Raw genomic sequence first — 22,080 nt, forward strand, 5'->3', positions numbered from 1 at the left:
GGTATTTTCCTCAAATGATCCCTGAATGTTATTTTTGCAGAACATTGTTTGCACAACCTTCAAAATACTGTCAGGGAAAGTTCTGAAATATATTAACAAAGTCACAGGTATGTTAAAAGCCACAGTTGAGCTGACTGGATATGAGTGTGATCAGTTTAAAGTGTAGTCCCAATTCTCCTTTATCAAATATGTTCTTGTCAGTTTTAACCTTAAACTTAAACACAGGACACTTCTATGTTCACACAAACGCTACTGGGAGCACCATTTACGTTCCCTGTAAGTTACAGAAAAGGAACCTAACATTAGAATGAAACTTGGTGCATGCTTCAGGCTGTTGGTGCTTTCATCTTACTAGCTAATCCCAATATGAAAATAATGTAAATAACATCTAACATTGACACAGGTGAGGCATTCAAGGCTCAGGAGCAGCATCTGCACAATCAGGAATCAAGTTAAATCAAGTAATCATAATAAAAGTAACCCAACAGTGTAAGATGTTATGGAAATGTTCCCTGAAGGTTTTCACAAAATAGCAGTGAAGTAACCTTCGTAGAACCTTTCCAAAAATGTGGGTTACTGCACATTACCTGGAGACTCTCTTAAAGGTGTTTTGTGAAAACTTTATGGAGCATTTTGTTAACAATGAACAGAGTCATACTTACAAACTTTCCCAGAACATCTGAGGCAATTAGGTTGCTTTTTTCTGTGGAAAGGTTTTCCGGAACATTGTCGAAAGTTTCTCCAAGAAGAAAATCCATGCATCGTTCCGGGAAAAGTCTCTGAACTTTCCTTTCCTTTAGGGAACGTTCCCTGAATGTGTTTTGACTGTTTTCACAACATAAAAACTTTTTGCAATTATCAAAGTCATACTTACAAACATTCCCAGACAGCTTCTTTCTTGTAAAGAAGTTCCTAGAATTTTAGCTGACAGTTACAAAAAACAAACCTTCGGAGATGGTCTGTGAAATAAACTAAATGTTACTTTGTTGTAACATTTTTGAAACTTGCTATCACAGCAATAGGTAACATTCAAGGCTGGCTTGAAAAGCAAGCTTGCTGTGTTTTTAATTGAGTTTACTATTAGTTCATTGTTAGATTTCTAAGTCATTAATGCAAAATCACAACTTAATGTCATGTTTCGGTGTCGTAAATCTAAAGATAATATAAAATCAAGCCATAAATCTATTAAGTCCATCATCAGCGCTGTTCCTCCTTCCTCCTTTCAGACGCGTCATCTGCGTCATTATCATGCGACTGTTTTTGGCGAGCAGCCGTCAGTCGTCTGCGGGCGAAGGGCACGAATGTTGTTACCTTCTAAGTGCCTCAGATTGGCTCGTAACTGGAGCTTTTAATCAGATTTTCAAGTGAAACAGTAACTCTCTTGGGTACATTATGAGCCGGTATCGCCAGTAACGCTTCAATATTGAGAACAGCCTGGATTAAATCGGGGAATGAGGAAAACGAGGGAAGGAGGCAGCTCAGCGAAGGAGAAGCAGATTTGTTGAACAGATTTCATCAGACCAACGATCCACTTTCCTGCTGTTGTTGCCCCTGTTGCACTTCAGGTTATCTGGTGAGTATCACTTTTAAATCGTCAGCCAGGACTGAACAGTTGATCGATTTCAAATCACAATTGAAAACAGTGCTATCAGCAAATCGCAAAGGCTGTAGTTTAGGATGTACAGTTTGCAGCGTGTCTGACCCAGGACTTATTTTTTCGTTATATTGTTGGTATTTTAGTAGAATCCTTAATAGACTTGATTACAAAATGTGCAGATGCTAACCCGGAGCCATGAATGACCTACATGTTTCAATGTCAGAGGCTGTGTACAGAAAGTTCCTGTTATTCCCTGAGTGACATTACTTTACTTTTTAAAAATTATTATTACTTTATGTATTTAACTGAACACAATCACAGCTTTGTGACAGTTCTTCTGTCATGTATGGCATTATAAAATGTAATAAACACATGTTTGGGGCTGTTTATATCATTGGGTTCTGACCCTTGTTTTAGACTAGAGAGCATGTAATATTTTGATATTTAATATGGGGTTTCATTTGGGTTTGAGCCATCATACGATTTGAATCAATTACAGTATAGACACTGAGCTTAAGCTTTAAAAATGTTCATGCTAATTGCAATATCTGTTAGAAAAAAAATCACAATTCGATATTTCCCCAAAATAATTTTGTCTGTTTGTAGAAATAAAAAATAAACTTACACCAGTGTTCCTTAAGTAATTAAAACCAGATAACTTGCTTTTCTCAAACAGATGTCTTCTGTATTGTCTTTAAACAGTACCTGCATGTTCATGGTCATGTGTGTTTGCAGTGTTTTTATCAAATTCTGCAGCCATGGATGTGGCAGATTCCTGATTAGAGGCGATGACATCGGAGGCTGCGGTCTCCACATCTCCCAGCATGAGCAGCGCCCCGGCCAAGAGGGACTACTACTGGGTTCGCTCCTTTGTAGCTGGAGGTAGTGATTTGACACGTCAACGTACAAATCAGTTTCACATCTGTTATGATTTGCTTGGGTAGAATTTCACAATAGGATACAAGTTCACACCTCTCACAGGTGTCATCACCACAGAAATATGTTGCACTTTGCTTTACTGTCTCATTCTTTGTCTTGTGAACCAGGACGTGATGCAGGAAGTGAGGCTCCGTTGTTGAAGTTATTTACAAAAACACTAAACATACTCCTTTGGAAAGTTCAGTGGTGTTTCAAACTACATGAAAACCTATCAGCAAATATGATAAATTATTTCCTGGTGTTAGCTTTCTTCTGCAAACAGAGGGAGACTTTCCCTTCATTGGCCAATAATAGCATGTGACACATGAATAAAAACCAACACAATCAGTCATGAAGTTACTTCACACACTTGCAGCAACTGTGTAAATACACCAACAAACTGAAATGCAGTGCTTTTTTTTAGGAGTACTTGAGCACTTTTTTGCTAAATTAATCATTATACACAGACTTTATCCCTATAGCCTTAAAGCATGCTGCTCTACTTTTAGCACAATAGCAAAACCTACATGATTGAAGTTGATCTCATTTTCAAAATTCAGAAAAGCTGAATTTTTACGTACAGACAGATGTTGGATTTAAACATATTTTGGCTTGAAGACCATCTCCATCCCACATTGCACTCATATCACCCACAAAACTCATGACACAGTGCAGCCTTTGTCATTTCTTGCAGTTATCACACCTTGTTCCCGTCGTTCTGGCTGCTTACTACTTTGAAACTCTTTTGTGATGACAATGAACGAGCTCGTTTCATTGTCACTTCCACCCAAGATGCATGAATAAAAGGTTTCTTTCAGCTCTGTCAATTAAACGATCTGCATTTGTGTAGCACCGTTCTCCTTTAGCACCAGTGGTGTCGGAGTTGCTATGCAAGGTTTTTGCCTGCTATCAGAAGCAACTTGGGGTTTGGTTTCTCGCCCAGAGGACATTTCAGTATTGAGAGGGGATCAAACATATTCCCTGTGATTAGTGGAAAACCCGCTGTAGCACTTCAGCCACAGCTGCACATTACACTCAGTACAGACTAATCCAACTGTGTATTCTGTCTAGAGTGGTTCTCTTCCTTCTCTTCCAGAGAGGCTGCTGTGTCTTGTTTTGAACTCCTTGCCACAGTCAGTAAATGTCAACACAGAAGCTCAATTGACCATACAATCACGTGTGTTGCCATCGCATGCCTCAGATTTTGATCCGCAGTGACCAGCCTGAAAGTCTGAGGCTGTTTGCAAATGCTGGGCCCTTTTCCTTGATTGATTCGCTCAAGTTAAAATAAGCACCACTCTTTCAGCTGTATGATAGGTTGCACATTTAATCATAATTGTGTTGATGTTTCTCTGTTTTTGTTTAGGTGTAGCAGGATGCTGTGCCAAGACTACCATCGCTCCTCTGGACAGAGTCAAGATTCTCCTTCAAGCCCAGAGCCCCCATTACAAACATCTGGGTAAAACATCAGCAGCCAGACATGGAAGGTGTTTGTTTTCTCACATCTGTACCGCTGGAGTGAAACTTGTCTACTTTATGTTACAGGAGTGTTTTCCACTCTCAGAGCTGTGCCACAGAAAGAAGGCATCCTTGGATTGTACAAGGGTAACGGGGCAATGATGGTCAGGATATTTCCTTACGGAGCCATCCAGTTCATGGCCTTTGACAAATATAAAAAGGTACAGGATGCACTTTATATGCACTTTATTGCATAAGAACATTCACGAAAGCTGAAATAAAAAAAGAGAGATAACTTGACGACAGAAGGCTGCTTGGGGAAATGTTATTTGCTTTTATGTGAATATAATTTTTCCGTTACATCATATTGTTGCACTGTGGGATTTTTTTTTCTTTGCTCGTGCATTGTTTTAATTGGTGAAACCACTGACCTTCCACCCTGCTGATGCTGATAGTTTTTGCTTTACAGCTGCTAAGTAAACAGATTGGAATCTCTGGGCACATCCACCGCCTCATGGCAGGATCTATGGCAGGTACTGATAAGACTCTCATTTTCATTCAGCTGCATGACATGCACTCTACTGCCATTGATGTTGCGGCTCTGACTTTTCCTTCTCATGTCATTGTCATTTGTTCTTCTTTCATCAGAGATTTGGTTTAAAATTTTCACCTTACTACGAACTGTCTCACAAACTAAATCATCAAAATTTGTTAATGAGTGTCAGTAAATCTTCAAGACAAGAGACCTAAAGGAGGAGTCAGAGTGGACTCTTGTGTTTTGTTTTCCATCGGTTTCTTGTGATGTGTGTTTCAGGGATGACTGCAGTGATTTGCACCTACCCTCTGGATATGGTCCGAGCCAGGCTGGCCTTTCAGGTGAAAGGAGATCATCGTTACACTGGAATTGCCAATGCTTTCCACACCATTTACCTTAAGGTGATTTCCTAGCGACCAACTTCTCGAACAAAAACCATGGTCTCTGCAAATATCTTAGTTCCACAGCGGGATTTTAATCCTGCATGTGTTTGTCTGTTATTCTTTGTTTTTTGCTAAGGAGGGGGGCGTTTTAGGCTTCTACAGGGGACTCACCCCAACACTTATTGGAATGGCCCCTTATGCAGGTGATTTGTTTGAGGTTATCTTCCAGTTTTGTAATGTAATTATGAACCAAGATCATTGCGTTCTTTGTGTAGCATTAGCTTGACTCTAGATCTCCCCCATGTCCCCCCAGGTCTCTCGTTCTTCACCTTTGGCACCTTGAAGAGTATTGGCTTGAAACATTTCCCAGAGATGCTGGGACGCCCCTCCTCAGACAACCCTGACGTGCTCATTCTGAAAACTCACGTCAACCTGCTCTGCGGAGGAGTCGCCGGTGCCATCGCTCAGACAGTCTCGTAAGTGCTGCAGGTTTCAAGATTAAGACTCCTGACTTGGCTGGCTCAGTTGTGGTGCCTTGCTGAGTGTTGCTATCAATTGCACTGATTTATTGATGGGTTTTGTCTCCAGGTACCCCTTTGATGTGGCTAGAAGAAGAATGCAGTTAGGTTCTGTGCTTCCCGACTCCGAGAAATGTGTGTAAGTATCTCCACTTCGCCTACGACTCTTATTCTGATAAATAATGCTGAGAAAAAAAATGTTGGCCATTGCATTATCTATTACTGATGTGTTTTGATTCTAACAAAGAGACGAATAGTTGCTTGAGTATTGTGTTCTCAAGTGGTCCGATTTGATTAGTCACAGCTGACCCAATAAAAGAGAAATGAAGGGGAAATAATTGCAAGAATGCACTGTAATAATGAATACCAATAGAAACAAAAACAGCTCACAACACAGTGCTGAAGAGCGTCATCATTTCGTAAGAGGCAGGTTCAGAGCTCATCTAACTACGGAATTAATTGCTACTCATTCCTGCTTTGAAGAAGTCATAAATGGATCTTCATTTGGTTGAGATGAATTTTGACAGAAGCCTCAGGAAAGCTGCTGTGCACTCTGCAGAATCAAATCTGTATTATTTGGCCCCTATTTTCTTCTTGCACTCTGTTGGTTGTGTTTTGACATTAATGTGAGAGCCCCCTCTAAAAATACTTGATTCCGCATTCAGTTTTGTAAGCAGAGTTTGATTATCTGAACTCTTAAAATTGGAGAAGAAATTCCAGAGGTTTGGGGGCTGTTTACGTTAGATAAAAGCGTCAAAGCCCAAACTTTAAATAGAATAGCAGCAACTGAGCTGTAAAGCTGCAGCAACATACCGTTCATACCTGTTGAAGTTCACATGATGCCAGTCCGAACACTGCGCATTGTTCTGGCACTATCTGTGTTCCGCTGGATATCTAAGATGTATTCACCCGTTCCAGTCAATGCATCAGAACCCAAGACAGGCTTTTGTATAACATGGCTTCTCTTCATCATCTGAGGGTAGTTCCTGAGAGCACAAAGTAAATGGATTGATCGTGCCTGTAGTGCCAAAAAGAAAAACTGCAAATTGTTCTGTAAAAAAAAAGGTTGAAATATTTAATACTGAACTGTCAGCTCAACATAGTCAATAGGAATTTAAGTTTAAGTGTATATAGTAAAAAAAAAAAAAAAACAATCCTGAGGACCTGACTTCACACAAAATGTAAGAACACCAACTTTAGCTTTCCATTTTTCTCTCCGTTCTTCTAAAAAAGTGTATGATTTTGTATCTTACACCCCAACAGATCACTGGTCAAGACCCTGAAGTACGTGTATCAGCAGTATGGGGTCAAGAAGGGATTGTACCGAGGCCTTTCTCTCAACTACATCCGCTGCGTCCCCTCTCAGGCCGTGGCCTTCACCACCTATGAGTTCATGAAGCAGGTCCTCCACCTGAACTAGTCGCTGTTTTTGTATCTTCCGTTGAAGCAGATCGACCTCAATGTTTCCTTCGGAGTGATCTGAGGCTCACTCGCTACGTCTTAAACTCTTCTGGGTTGGATTTGCCTTTTCCTTGGGTTCACTGAAGGCACCAGGAGAGTCATTTAATGCTGAAAAAGGAAATTGGATATCGTCTGTCCGGTATCATTCCGCTTTCCTTCATGCAGTTTGGACTCACCACTTTTTTTTTTTTTTTTTTTTTAAATTCGACCACATGACATGTGGCTTGAATCTCAACAAGTCAACCATAAATGTCTCAATGGACACAGAGGAGCAGCAGCACCTTTAGTCTGGCTACATTGGTCTGATGGTTTGTGGCAAATATCTCTTCTCAATGCCACCACAACCCTTTGAATGTGGAGAAACACCCTTATTCAGCAAGCACAGATGTCCACATGCTCTTATTTTCTCTATATTTCATATTCTGTGACTATAAGCTGTTTAAAATGATCAAATTAGCTCACCAAACACCATTATATTTCAAGCAGTTTTTTTTTTTTTTACAAAGAAAGAATTTGAGTGATGTCCTCATCGTCTATCATGTCTTCTTTTAAAATCTTGGTGAAATATTTAGTTACTGCTGAAAAATTTCTGGGATTGTAAATTATTTGATGGTTTGAAATGTTTTGCGTTTTCAGGGCTTAGTGTGTCTTTAATTTAACTTTGCAGTAACTTTAGAAAAAGTTGCCATTTGCGCATTTGCCTCTTTTTTTTTTTTAAACACAAATCAGTGTAACACTGTTTACCTGCACATTTAAAAAACAAAAAAAAAGATGCAGTAGCCTGTGTGGCACAGGATTTTATTTTGAAATGACCTCACATTTTTAGGCCAGACCCTGAACATAGCAGTTACTGTATGCATTTTTTTCCCCCAACGCTGTAAAACCTTTGCTTTTACGTTGGTTAATGTGCGCTCAGATATTTGGTTTGTTGCTTTGGTGGTATTTAATTTTGCTCAGATGTTGGGATATTAATATAATATGGATATTGGTCTGACATGTTTGACAGAAGGGACTGGGGAGTAATTTGCACTTCATGACTGCAGCTTTTTCATCCTTTATTTATTGAAATACTGACCTGTTGCCACTGGGTGGCAGCATTGACATAACATTGTTTAGTTTGCCATCAGAGCTGGACACAGCAGACAAATTGAATGCATATTTTATCAGTTGCAAGTCAGATTCGGATCATTCTGGGTCTCCCCCCCCCCCCCCCCCCCCCCCATTTTGCTCAACCAAAGCAAGTGACAATCATGTAGGTGGTTTTCTAAAGCAGTTCAGCAAATATATGCCAATCAGGCTTAACATTTTGACCATCTGCCTGATACTGTGTTGGTCCCCCTTATGCCATCAAAACACTCTGAGACATTGAGCATAAACAAGAGGACCTTTCAGGATGTCCTATAAGGGTCTGGCACCAGGATGTTGGCATTGGATCCTTTGGGTACTCTGGGTTGTGCCTTGGGGCCTCTGAATCAAACTTGATCCACAGCATCCTGTTGATCAGAGTGGGGTCTAGGAAGTTTGGAGGTCAAATCAATGTCTTGGGTGATTGTCATGTTCCTCAAGATGTTCCTGATTGTTTGATGTTTTTGTGACGTGGTGGGGTAGACCAGTGACATTTGGGATTGCCATTTGCATGAGGAAGTAGGCTTGTTCTGGGACATTTATTTTGGTTTTCAAGTCTCATCAAGGGGAGAGCCAAATCCAAAGCTTTCCAGCAGAACATCTCATTGTACCAACATAATCAATGTCATTCACTTCACCTGTCAGTGGTCATAATATTGTGGCTGATCGGTGTATCGGACTACTCACTGGAGCCTCTGTATGGCTGTTTGCATTCACTGTCCCAGGACGACTGAACGTCAATTGCTGAGTGAAAATATTATTTGATCACTTTCACCACTGCGCCTCTTCAGTTTGTTGAACAAACTTCTAGTTTTACAGCCTCTTGCCGCCTTTTGCATTTAATGTCTTACTTCGCTGGTGTGATTGCTATCCTTTATTGACAGTTGTCCACACAGTAGATGATGTAGTTATCTTCTATTTGTAGTAAGATGACTGTATATGAATGGTGAGAACTGCAAAGAACAGATGTCTTAAAACAGTGGTTTCCAACCTTTTGGGCTTGTGACCTCATCAAATGAGACTGCGTCTGTGTACGACTACTCTTTACAGTTTGCATATTTCCATCAAAGAGGCAGTTTTCCCTTGATATTACCTCATTTGAATAATTGGCAGAGGCCTGAAGAAGGGGAACCAAGAGATTTATCACAAAAAACAGCCCAAAAAAAATAGTTGACTGCCTAAATGCACAAACACAAATTTGCACAGAACACAGCGGTTTTCTTTATCTTCATCCCATTAAATGTAGTCCAACACTAAATCCACTCAGGTCCCGCACGGTTTAAAAGACATGTTTTGACTTGTAAAGCGGCCATGCTCAAGCTAAACTAGTGGTGTTTGGTTGTTCTTTAAAGACGCCATCTGGTGAAAATCAAGATTTTTAGCTTGTTAACGTGTCCACATGGTGGGTTGCACATGCTGGACGCCACATGACGAGCAAGCAGCAGCAGCAGCAGCAGCGTACCAGTGACAGTCAGTAACAGTCAGACTTCCAGGGCTCCAGATGTAACAAACTGAAGTAACTAATTCTGTTAACATACAAGGAGGGGCTTTCTCTACCTTTATTCTCGACAAAATCATCAGTTTCTGGTTCAAAAATGTGCAACAGTGACATAACTTGCTATTGTGTAGTGTAGTTTTACAGTGTTTGTGCAGAGTTGTTGGCGAGCTGGTGTGCCTGAGCTGCACGGAGCAAAAGAGAGGTGGGCGGAGATACAGCTCTACACATTCTTGAGGAAGCAATGGTGTTAAGTCAAATATCCACAAGTAAGAACTGTTCTGTGGATGTCAACATGCAACTCAAAGTTAGTCTCAGATTAGAAAGTAGTACAATAACAGCAACAACTGCACATGTGGCGTCTTCAGCTGACCGTGTACGCGTCCACAAGGGAGTATGATAAAGGTTTAAGCCATGTTACTGCAGGAAGAGCCTGTTTTCAAGAAAGAAAGCTTCTAAATATTTATCTTTGGTATGGAAAGTTACATTTTTAGGGGTTAAATTGATGATTGGGAAAGGACTAAATGTGTTCTGGCCACACACACACATGATTTGTAAAATTCTACAGTTTCATTTAGCAGATGATGTTATCCAAAGCAGAGTAGATGCAACACAAGCAGGGATCTAGTCCGGAGAAAACAACCTGCATAAGAGCCATAAAACAAGCTCAAGTGTGATAGTAGGACTGTGGTGTCTATAGGCGATGTAGACAACAGAACAGAGTTTGGTAACTCGTTCCACCACCAGAGAACCACAGAGGAGAAGAGTCTAGCTATCGACTGGCCCTGTTGTGTTAGTTGTATCAGGCATCTTTTATTGGCCGAGCATAGACCTGAATGAGAGAGTTCAGGTAGAAGGGAGCTGATTTTTTCTGGCTTTATTTGATAAGAGAGATAGGAAATGGGGAGAAGAGTTGGGGGAAGACATGCAGCAAAGGGCCACAAGCGGGAATCGAACCCAGAGACCAGCCCCTATACATGGTTCGCCTGCTTAACCCTTTGAGCTATACAGGCACCCAAAGGGAGCTGATTTGATCAGGTTGTGGGGTACAGACCCCCAGGTTGGGAACCACTTCTGTAAAATGCTAAGATATGCTGAATGTTCACACGGACTACTGAGCAGTTTAAAAGCTATTTACTTTAGAGGAAGTTAGGTGTAGAAATGGTGTTGTTCAACAGTTGAACAAAAGATTAAACATGTGTGAACATATAATTCTCCCAAATCTAAAAGTATAACTGAATAAGACCTCTATGTAAGTTTTGATTTTAAAACAATGAATGAATGCAATGTTGAACTGTTCCCACCTCCCTGGGTTTTAGAGTGTAGCTTCACACTTTGAGTGGTGGCAAGTGGCAGCTAGCTAACATTTTGAAAACAAAATATAGTTTGTGGTGACAGATCTTGTTTTAATGCTGCCACTTATTCATCCTGCCGTGTACATGGCTTTCATTTACTGCTCTTCTGATTTCCATGTTAGGTTTCAAGCACAGGATCTATCACTGTTGTTACTGTTTTTCTAGTTCTCCGGTGTCTTGTCTGTACATCCAGATCAGCTCTGTTCCTGCTGCTCATTGCAACTGATAGAGAATTAGTCAGATGTTTATGTGTAAATGTACATGATTGCTAATATGCTGTTCTATCTTATCAGGTTCTGTTAGATATGACTGAAAGAAGATTAACCGTTTTGAGAACGAACAATGAAAATGCCTTTTTTTTGTTTTATTATTCTCTTTGTACCTCTTCAGTTTCATGCTTTTTATAAGCAGTGTCTGAATTACATTACATGCCATCTTCTTAAAACAACGCTGAGTCTGTTTTTTTTATTTATTTTGTCTTGGATTGCCAGTTTATCTTGTGTCATACTATATCTTGATATGGCTTGTTTGAATCCAAGTTTTTATGTTAAATTGGTGAAGCAGAAACAACTGGATTTTCCATTTTCCACTTAGGGTTTCACACATACATATCCTTATGAATGCTTCTGTGAAACTACAGAGGGACTTTGACACATTTGCATTTATTTCACTGAAAGTGGAATACACTGGCTGTTGTTGTCCAGTGGCATGTACTAATTTGACTGGTAAATGTGATGTGTAAAAGATATTCCTGGATTCATTTATACATCATCAGTTGAATATAGTTACAGTCCAACTTAACACTGTTATTCTTTTTTTTTGTCTACAGTACATGAATTTATTCCATTGTGCGTTTTTGTGCTTCCTGTTGTTTGCAGACAAAAAAAGAATAATTTGATATCACCTTCTGAAACTAGACACCTTCTCCTTCGCCCACATTTACTTTTGTATCCCCTCTGATAACGCATCGAGGAAGGACAGCTGTATTGTATTCTGACCTCATTTGCACTCTAAGGGTGGAGATTGTCACATCACAGAGAGACCTGAGTTTGTTCTACCACCTCCCTCTTCTGTCTGATTGCACACTGTGTTTGAGTAAGAGATGTGTACATCAGTGGACGAAATACAGTCTTGAGCAAGAAGAAGAAACTTAACTTTGCTTTAGAAAAAAACTCTTGAGGTGAACTTTTAGTTGGTGGTAGTAGAGCTGCATTTTTGCAGATTTCTTCATCTTCAGAGGGTGTTTGGACATTTTTGAAGAGTCTTCTTCATCCTGGGCGATCGCCATGCCTTCGTATACGGTGACAATTGCCACAGGGAACCAGTGGTTCGCAGGGACAGACGACTATATCTACATTACACTGGTGGGCACAGAGCAATGCAGCGAGAGAACGCTGCTGGACAAGCCTCTGTACAATGACTTTGAGAGGGGAGCGGTAAGTGATGCTGCGCTGATGAGAGGGTGACAGTGTGACAAATGCATTCATTTTTATCTCCCGATGAACTGCAGACATATGACGTGTTGAGATTAGCTGCAAGTTGATGTGAAAAAGGAAGTAAAGATGACAGAGTTTTAAATTGAGATTGATTCTGTTAAAGTGAATCATTTCTTTTCAGAGGGAATACAAAGCTTGTCTGCTTTTGGCAAAATGAAGTCAACTCCAACAGGGTATAATCAAATTCATAGCTCCTGCTGTGAAAATGAGCTGCATTAAATGGGAAATACTAGCAGGGCTTTCATTTAGGATCTTCAATAAAGTAAAAGTTAATGATGATGAAGTGCATGGTAAAGTGTATAAGACCGTAATTTCTGCAAAAAAAAACCCAAAAAGAGGTCTTTTTTATTGTGTCACCAAAGTGTATTCTTGACTAATTAAACTGCTGCCATCAGTTTATTCTCCGCAGACCGAGTAGTGACAGATACACGGTCACACCTTCTGTTTCACATTACAAATGTTGTCTGAAGATGAGATTCAGTCAACTTTATAAAGCACCTTTCTAAATCAGATGTCACAGTGTTTCATAATGAGAGAGAGTCAAGAAAGAATGGATTAACAGACACAGTAATAAATATGATGGAAAATTACAAAAAATGGATCTTTAATTGCCTTTTAAAGAGGAGATAAAGTATGAAAATTAAAATTAGCATACAGTTATGGATCTACATACAGTTTTTTAAAAATTAAAAGCCATTGAAATTTATATCGGAGGTCTAATGGTTTTATTGTGAAATTCCGGTTCAGTTTATACACCTATTTTGTTTTTATTTGAACTTCAAAATATTGAAGCCAATTTTTTTCTGCAGTACCTACAGATCCACATTGTAGATCAGCTCCTTTCCAGACTTATATATGCCTGTACTGCCATATTTTTCTTTTCTTAAATGTCCTAGAACAACATGTGATCCTCTGTGAACTAATGTGTGTTGCTGTATGTGATTGTTTCCTGTCAAATTAATATTCCAAGAACAAACGCACACATGGGATTGAGGATTTCACAGACAGAAAATGAAATCTTTCCCCCACTAAATCTACTAAGGTGGTAGACCAAACAAAAACTAAAACCCCTCAAAAGAAAAACGTTCCCCAAAACAAAAGCAAGGAAGTGCTGGGTTCTGTGCACTGACACAACACAAAGACAGTTAGGTTCCCATAAGAAGGCCGACTGATGGTATCAAACCTTCCACGACCTACGACCAACCGAGCTGTTTGGAGATCAGTCCTCCAGCTGATTGGCAACACCACACAGCCGAGCTCAATCTCACATGTGCAGCAGACTGATCCTGATCTGAGAGCCAGGCTGTGAACTTCCCAAATCCATGACAATATTTCCTTTAGAAAGCAAAAACCAGTAGTGAAGGGTTTGGAAGCAGTGGTCTAATGCACTTCCTATAGTTTTTGAGATACAGCGCCATCCATAATTATTGGCACCCCTGGTTAAGATGTGTTCTTTAGCTTCTAATAAACTATTTTTTCTAAATAATATAGGACCACAACGACAAAAAGAGGAAAATCCGACCTTTAATTCAAGTGCATTTATTCAGTGGGGGAAAAAAATCACACATTAAGAAATAATTCTTTTACTTCAAATCAATTATTAGCATGACTGATGTTAATACTTTGTACTACCTCCTTTTGCCAACAAAACAGCACCTAATCTTCTCCTATAACACATTTTTCTACAATTTTCACGGTGAGAGTATGCTTCTGCAATCAAAATTGAGTTTATGTTAAGGCTTTCAACACATCTTAACCATGGTTGCCAATAATTATGGAGGGCGCTGTACATGGGTTCAAAGTTTTGTGTTTTCATGAATGATCTAACATTCAAAGCACCACTGTAATGCTGTATTTGGGTCGTGAGTTAGACCATTTAGCCCATAAATGTATGTAGACAATAAAATAGTACAGAAATTCTGTATTTTTGTGGCTTTAACCTCTTCTAATATTCAAGTGATTCTGACAATAAATCTCCAGCACACAGTTGTCACATTAATCCCTGATTAAATTGCAGGTGGACTCGTATAGCGTGAGGGTTGAGGAGAACCTGGGCGACATCGTGTTGGTGAAGATCGAGAAGAGGAAATACTGGATGCAGGATGACTGGTACTGCAGGTACATCACAGTCAAGACCCCCTCTGGAGACTACGTGGAGTTCCCCTGCTTCCGCTGGCTGGTGGATGACAAGGAAGTGGTGCTGCGGGACGGACGAGGTAGCCGTCACTTCATCAGTTTGTTTACCTAAGAAAATGCCTGCCTCATGTTTCTTATCAGTCAGACTCTGCAGTGAAAAAACTAAAGGTAAACAACTCTGGTCCATGTCTCAATCTGTCCGTTGTAGCTCACCTCCCTCAGGATGATAAGACCAGCCTGGTCAAGCAGCACCGGCAAAAGGAGCTGGAAACGAGGAGAAGAACTTACAGGTAAGTTCACTCTACATGTAACTTTTGTTCTTGGATGTTATAGGAGGCTGAACAACTGTGCTGCCCTTTACAGGTGGAAGGAGTGGCAGCCGGGCTTTCCTATGAGCATAGATGCCAGCAGACACAAGGACTTGCCCCGAGACATCCAGTTTGACAGTGAGAAAGGAGTGGACTTCGTCCTGAACTACAGTAAAGCGTACGTGCTCCCACTAACAGCCATCTACAGTAAATAGGTGGACAGATCTGCAGGGGTTATGACAATAGCTGATGCACTTCAGTGCTGAACAGAAGGAGTCTGTGGAGGTTCAACCTCAGGGGGTTTCAATGCAAAGCTTTCATGATGCCGTGATCAGATGTTGAGCTGTGTTATGTACACAGGGTTAACAGGAAAAAACAGAGGAGTCATTGTGTGTTTATCACCAGGGAGATTTGCATGGCGCTTTAATGCAGGCACGTAAGCTGAAGCATGGGCACAAGAAGACCAAACAGATCCACAACACAACAGCTTGCTTTGTGCAGGGGGTCTGAACAAAGCTAAAAATTATAAGCTGGGACGAGCTGTGTAGTTTGATTCATTGGCGTTGTCAGATGTTTGTGGATTTAAAAAAAATGCTTAAAAATGCTGGACAAAATGATCATAACATCCATCCATCAAAGCTGGAGTACATCCCAGCTGACTTGGGGCGAAGGGAGGTCACCAGTCTGTCATAGGGCTCTATATACAGACAAGCAAGCACACTTGCATTCATACCAACAGGCAATTTAGAATAATCAACTAACCTCAGCATATTTTTGGACTGTGGGAGGAAGCCGGAGTGCCCAGAGAAAACCCACGCATGCACAGTGAGAACATGCAAACTCCATGCAGAAAGATCCCGGGAAAGCCGGAGATCTTCTAGCTGCAAGGTGAAAGTACTAACCACCAAGCGACTGTGCAGCCCATCATAACAACATATATAGTATAAACATAACATATATAGTATAAATATATATAGTATAAATATAACATATATAGTATAAAACATGTTGTTTTTTCAGTTACAGTGTTTGAGTGACATTAATTAAAAATGCACTCGTTTTAGAACTCTTGACCTTTTTGATTGTCAATACACTGACGATGATGATGGTGATGGTGATGGTGATGATGATGATTTCCCAGGATAGAAAACTTGTTCGTGAACCAGTTCATGCACATGTTCCAGTCCTCCTGGAATGACTTCGCTGACTTTGAGAGAATCTTTGTGAGAATCACAAACACAATCTCAGGTCAGCTACACTTATATTATATTATATTATATTATATTATATTATATTATATTATATTATATTATATTATATTATATTATATTATATTATATTATACAGAGTATGTGATGCAGCACTGGAAAGAGGACTTCATGTTTGGATACCAGTTTCTAAATGGCTGCAACCCTGTCGTGATCCAAAAGTGCACCAAACTTCCTGACAAGTTTCCTGTCACTCATGAGATGGTTTCTGTCAGTCTGGAGAGGGAGCTGACCCTGGAGCAGGAAATAGAGGTAGACATGTCTGTGTCTGTGAATCTCTTCTACTCGCTCTCCATTTCTGAGAGAAAACCTTGACAGGGTGCTGATGTACAATGTAAACCGGTGTTTTGGTGCTGTGGCTCCAGGCAGGTAACGTCTACATAGTGGACTACAAGGTGTTAGACGGCATCACTCCGAACGGCACCGACCCCTGCACGCTGCAGTACCTGGCAGCTCCAATCTGTCTGCTGTACAACAACACCCAGAACAAGATCCTGCCCATAGCCATACAGGTACAGTGGTGTTCAGACGTGTGTTGCACCGTTATGTCATGAGGGAAACGTTTCCTTAACCCTGGTGTCGTCCTGCGGGTCAAATTTGACCTGCTTCAACATTTGAAAATGTGGAAAAAAATATTTTTTCACAGTGAAACTTCTGATGTCCACATTTTCAACATTTTTGGGAAATTTTCGAACATCTTTTGGCGGAAAAAAGAAATGTTAAAAAAAAGACATTCACCAAAAAAATCAACCACAATCCAGCAAAAATTGCTGGATTTTGGTTGATTTTTTGTGAATGTTCATTAAAAAATATTAGAAGTTTCAGTGAGATACATATATATATATATATATATATATATATATATATATATATATATATATATATATATAATTACTTTAGATATTTTTAGGATTTTTTGGAAGCTTTTTATTCATTTTTTGAAAAATATTTACAAGAATTTTCTTGCAAAATTTTTATTTTTAAACATTTTTTTAAAATAAAATTGTTAAGGGAAACTTTTAAGGAATTATTAGAATTTTTTTTTGAAGGTTTTGCAAATTTTCAGAAATTTGGGGATTTTTTTGCTGAATTTTTGGATTTTTTTCCAGACAAGGAAACAATAATTTTTGGTGCCCATAAATGAAGACAACAGGAGGCTTAAACTGAGCTGTGCTTCTTGTAACTGCCCCTGCTCTCCCCTCGTCCTCTGTCTTTTCCAGCTTGGCCAGACTCCAGGTGAAGACAACCCGATCTTCCTGCCCACTGACGGTGAGTATGACTGGCTGCTGGCAAAGATCTGGGTCCGCTCGGCCGACTTCCAGCACCACCAGACCATCACACACCTGCTCAGGACGCATCTGATCACAGAGATGTTTGCTGTCGCCATGTACCGGCAGCTTCCTGCTGTTCACCCTGTGTATAAGGTACACCTCTGGCTAATTAGCTCAATAATCAGTGTACTGATTGATTGATTGATTGATTGATTGATTGATTGATTGATTGATTGACTGAATGTTGTTGCTTTTTGCAGCTTCTCATCCCACACATTCGCTTTACCATCGCGATCAACACCAAGGCCCGAGAGCAGCTCATCTGTGAGTGTGGCATCTTTGACAAGGTGAGTTTACAAGTGCAGCATAGAAATAAGGGAAGCAAGTAAAAGGCAGAGGCTGGTTGTGTTAAAAATGTACTCAAAAATTGAAAAGAAATAGGGCTAAAAAGGACAGAGAGGAAGATAAGTCCACAAAAAGGAGGATTAAGATGCTAATGACGACAAATTCCACGACAAGATCAGCTCAGGTTTTGGTTTTTAGCCTGACTTACAGTACAGTGATCCATTTATTTTTAACCCTCGTGTTGTCCTGCGGTCAAAATTGACCCGTTTTAAAGTTTGAAATGTGGGGAAAAAAAATATTTTCACAGTGAAACTTCTGACGTCCACATTTTCAACATTTTTAGGAAATCTTTGAACATTTTTTGGCGGGAAAAAGAAATGTTAAAAATGTTTCTTTAAAACATTCACAAAAAAAAATCAACCAAAATCCAGCGAATTTCGCTGGATTTTGGTTGATTTTTTTTGTGAATGTTCTTAAAGAAAATATTAGAAGTTTTACTGATATATATGCAATCACTTTAGATATTTTTAGGATTTTTTTGGAAGATTTTTACTCATTTTTTGAAAGTATTTACAAGAATTTTCTTGTCATATTTGGAGGATTTTAAATAAAACTTTTAAGGAATTATTGGAATTTTCTTCCTGAAGGTTTTGCAAATTTTCAGAAATTTGTGGAATTTTTTTTCTGAATTTTTGGATTTTTTTCAGACAAGGAAACAATAATTTTTGGTGCCCATAAATGAAGACAACAGGAGGGTTAAATAATTCAACAGTGCATTCGGTAACGGGCGATAAGTGACATGTGATCATGATTTCTGCTCTCTGTCTTCATCAAGGCCAATGCAACAGGTGGAGGCGGTCACGTCCAGCTGGTCCAGAAGGGCGTGAAGTCTCTGACCTTCAGGTCTCTGTGCTTCCCTGATATGATAAAGATCCGCGGTGCGGACAGCAAAGAGGACCTGCCGACCTACTTCTACAGGGATGACGGCTACAAGGTGTGGGAGGCTACAAAGAGGTGAGCAGCTTCTTCAAGTTCCTGTAAACAGCACTGATTTGTGTTTTTGAGCGAGAGAAAGCAGTCAGAATGAAGGATAAACAGTGAGATGTGGGGGAACATTTCTACCCCTGTGCATGTTTCAGACTGACAGTGTGTCAAAAGACAGCATTTTTTCATTTCCTCTGTACGTGACAGCTGTCCTTCTTCCTCTCTGGCAGCTTTGTGTCTGACGTGGTGTGTATTTACTACACCAGTGATGAGACGGTCCAGGCAGACGAAGAAATTCAGGCCTTCGTTAAAGACGTGTGCAGCTTCGGTATGCAGGACTTCGATCAGTGTGGTGGGTGCAAAACACAGTAGCATATTTCTTTCAGCACTGCAACAACAAACAAAACGCAACACCCATCCAATCTGTGCAGTTTCTTTTCTCTCCCCCCCCTTCAATATTTCATTAGTTTCGGATTTTCTGTCGGAGACAGGTATGACAGGGAACAGACGGCGTTATAAATTCAACTCTGCTCTGTTATAGATGAATGGTTTGGGTGAAGAAAGGGATTCGCAGGAGTGTGATGGTGTCACTGCCTGAGCCCCAGTGTTGTAAAACCCATTCTGCATTTCACCATCATCTCCTATCTGAAAGCTTTGTGCAAGGATCTTTTTTTTTTTTTTTTTTTTACATAGCAGCCCTTGCAAAAGAAATAAAAGGGATTTTGTAAGGTTTTAGGCTCGCTTTGTCACCTCTGTGCATCCGCTATCTGTGTGCAGAATTTCCCAAGTCTGTGAAATCGCGCGAGGAGCTGATAGAGTACCTGACGGTCATCGTGTTCACTGCTTCCTCCCAGCATGCAGCTGTCAACTTTGGACAGGCGAGTATTAGGCTATCACTAAAACATAAATCAAATATTAAAAACACTGGTTCTGCAGAAAAATTGTGCTCTGACTGATATATTATTTTGACATTGTTTATAGCTGTTCAATTTCTCTCTTGTGGCCGGTTAAGGAGGAGCTAGTGTTGACTACCTTCCCTGTAGTGAATATAAATATCACAAGAAGCCATGTCAGAAGTGCACACTGTAAAATCTGTAATTGTATGAAATTTTTTCCTTTTTTCCCCTCTTTACTTTTTCTGTATTTTTGATTTACACAATTTAAAAAAAGAACACAAAAATAAAGGAAATGCGAAAAAATATCTATCACACACATAATCTCATAAAAATAAGCCTAGAAAATCCATTTTTAAAATAATTGCATTGTTACAAAATGCTCATTTAAGTTATTTTACTATATTTTTTGGTACCTCAGCTGCTGAAATAGTTTTTTTCATAGCATAGAAAGAAAATCATTCTTCGCTTTCACTACTAAAAACTAAGAGACATCAGATCTGATATAAATCTTTTTTTTTTTTTTTTACAACCCTCATCTTTTATTAGTTACTAGTCAGGTACAGTAAATGTTGTGGAATAAAATGTGCATTATTTTTCTTTGTAACCAACTGTACTCCGATAGAAAATGGAAACCTTTAAGTTTACTTTCAACAAAAATCTGCTTCAGCACGGTTCTTTAGTAAATGTGCTGCATGCCCATACTCTCTCTTTGTATATATTTTGTAGTATGACTGGTGCTCCTGGATCCCCAACGCTCCCTCCACCATGCGGAAGCCACCGCCCAACCGGAAAGGTTTGGCAGACGTGAACTTGATCATCGAGAGCCTCCCCGATCGCGGACGCTCCAGCTGGCACCTGGGGGCTGTCTGGGCTCTTAGCCAGTACCAGGAGAACGAGGTACGGAAAGAACACTCTGCGTCCAAACACACAGGCAACCATTTGAACATTCGAAGGTCTCAGCACAGGCTGGGTTGTTTTTAGGTCCAGCAACAACATCAGAGGTCTGAAGCAAGCTATAAATTTCGAATCCCCCAAGAAGCCCCCATGTCTACTTGAGCAGGTGCTGTTTTCCTTTGCAGTGTGACGCAGGCCTGACTGACCTTTCTTGTCTCTCCCCCTGCAGCTGTACCTGGGCATGTATCCTGATGAGCACTTTATAGAGAAACCAGTGAAGGAGGCCATGGAGAAGTTCAGGAAGCAGCTCGCAGAGATAACCAGCTCCATCAAGAAGAGGAATGAAGGAAAGAAGCTGCCATACTACAACATGTCCCCCGACAAAATCCCAAACAGTGTTGCTGTGTGAGGAATGAATCTTACTTCTACAACGGAAACGATCATGCCGGTAGTTTTGCAAAAAAAACGATTCTAAAAGTCCCAAATATGCTGTTAGAAATTTCTTTGACACCTAAGTGCATGATTGTGACATCTCTACAGAAGTGTTTTTTAAAATTTTGTACATATTTTTGTTGCTTTTGTGTGCTCCAACAACATGGTGCTTCCTTATTCAGGTAACTAAGAGCTGTTACTAAAGGATACTGAGGAAGCTTTCAGATCTTTTATGGAAGAAAAATGAATAAAATCACATGCCAAAAATGCTTTGCTAGAGGCAAAAAGTGAATCAAAAATTAAGTGAAAGTGTGTAAGTTTAATCTGGAACATGTACTTTAGTATAAAGAGTAAAAGTAATTCTGCTCGTGTATTCGTGTAAAAGCAGGATTTTATTGCTGGAGCTGCTTCAGGTTGAGTTCATTTTGAAATATTTTGGATGTTCTTTTCATTATGAATTAATCTGCTGATTATTTTCTCCATTAATTGACTAATTGTTTGGATTACCCAGAGCCCAAAGTGACACATTCACAGTGTTTTTTGTTCCTCCAGATTTTTAGAAATATAAAAATAATTAAGAAGCAAAAGCTGCAAATTTGTCAAGCTGGAACCATGAAATGTTTTTGTTTGACAAAAGATTTAAATGATTAACAGAATATTTGGAAATTACTTTCCTGTCAGTCAGCTGGCGGAGTAACTGTTTCAGCTGTTTTTGTAGAAATTGAATTTGAATTTAATTTTTTAAAAATCCTTCATGTTTCATAGGTTCTTTTGTGTGCAGAAATCTGAGTAACTAAAGCTGTCAGATAAATGCAGTGAAGTAAAAAGTACAATATTTTCCTCTGAGATGTGGTGAGTAAAAGTTAAAACTAAGTACCTAAAAGAAAAGTACAGTACTTGAGTAAATGTACTACACCATAGTGGACAATCTTGAGGATCAGCAAGGGGTAGACTGATTGTTTTTGCAGAATAAATAGAATTCTGATTATGAAAAAAGTTGCTTAGTGTCTTTTAGGTGCAACAAGCATCCATTGGCATGTGTAAATGCCAGCTAAAAAAAAAAGCTGTTTTTGTCACATATGCAAGTGAAAATGTATTAAAATGTTACCTGGCCTGTCATTTCTACCTGATCCTTCATTAAACAATAAAACAGATCTATATTTGACAATACTGCTGCAGCTTTTTTAAGTCTCTTGCAACTGTGA

At 39.7% G+C, this 22,080-nt stretch overlaps 2 protein-coding genes across 2 annotated transcripts; both read left to right on the forward strand.

The window, feature by feature from the left end:
• The first annotated feature begins 1,118 nt into the window (after positions 1-1,118).
• On the forward strand, positions 1,119-11,293 carry slc25a16 (solute carrier family 25 member 16). Its single transcript, XM_022190086.2, has 10 exons — positions 1,119-1,573; positions 2,333-2,479; positions 3,882-3,974; positions 4,061-4,194; positions 4,443-4,506; positions 4,788-4,909; positions 5,028-5,094; positions 5,205-5,367; positions 5,480-5,548; positions 6,673-11,293. Exons 2-10 carry the CDS (start codon positions 2,386-2,388, stop codon positions 6,827-6,829), a joined length of 963 nt encoding a protein of 320 aa, XP_022045778.1. The 5' UTR covers positions 1,119-1,573; positions 2,333-2,385; the 3' UTR covers positions 6,830-11,293.
• Positions 11,294-11,404: 111 nt separating this feature from the next.
• On the forward strand, positions 11,405-22,045 carry alox5a (arachidonate 5-lipoxygenase a). The gene is made up of 14 exons (XM_051959471.1): positions 11,405-12,281; positions 14,359-14,557; positions 14,686-14,767; positions 14,841-14,963; positions 15,927-16,033; positions 16,133-16,305; positions 16,419-16,565; positions 17,274-17,477; positions 17,585-17,671; positions 18,505-18,683; positions 18,884-19,005; positions 19,431-19,531; positions 20,276-20,446; positions 20,673-22,045. The coding sequence occupies exons 1-14, from the start codon at positions 12,132-12,134 to the stop codon at positions 20,850-20,852; spliced, it is 2,025 nt and encodes a 674-aa protein (XP_051815431.1). The 5' UTR covers positions 11,405-12,131; the 3' UTR covers positions 20,853-22,045.
• Positions 22,046-22,080: the final 35 nt, after the last annotated feature.

Source organism: Acanthochromis polyacanthus, chromosome 15 (assembly GCF_021347895.1).
Source record: "Acanthochromis polyacanthus isolate Apoly-LR-REF ecotype Palm Island chromosome 15, KAUST_Apoly_ChrSc, whole genome shotgun sequence".
NCBI classification, from domain to species: Eukaryota; Metazoa; Chordata; class Actinopteri; family Pomacentridae; genus Acanthochromis; species Acanthochromis polyacanthus.

Bases quoted from the DNA above. Each gene is read 5' to 3' on its own strand.
- slc25a16 (XM_022190086.2), top strand. From the start codon at position 2,386: ATGACATCGGAGGCTGCGGTCTCCACATCTCCCAGCATGAGCAGCGCC. The intron at 4,910-5,027 runs GTGATTTCCTAG...TTTTTTGCTAAG, and splicing joins TCCACACCATTTACCTTAAG to GAGGGGGGCGTTTTAGGCTT. The intron at 5,549-6,672 runs GTAAGTATCTCC...ACACCCCAACAG, and splicing joins CCCGACTCCGAGAAATGTGT to ATCACTGGTCAAGACCCTGA.
- alox5a (XM_051959471.1), top strand. From the start codon at position 12,132: ATGCCTTCGTATACGGTGACAATTGCCACAGGGAACCAGTGGTTCGCA. The intron at 14,558-14,685 runs GTAGCCGTCACT...TGTCCGTTGTAG, and splicing joins GGTGCTGCGGGACGGACGAG to CTCACCTCCCTCAGGATGAT. The intron at 20,447-20,672 runs GTACGGAAAGAA...CTCCCCCTGCAG, and splicing joins GCCAGTACCAGGAGAACGAG to CTGTACCTGGGCATGTATCC.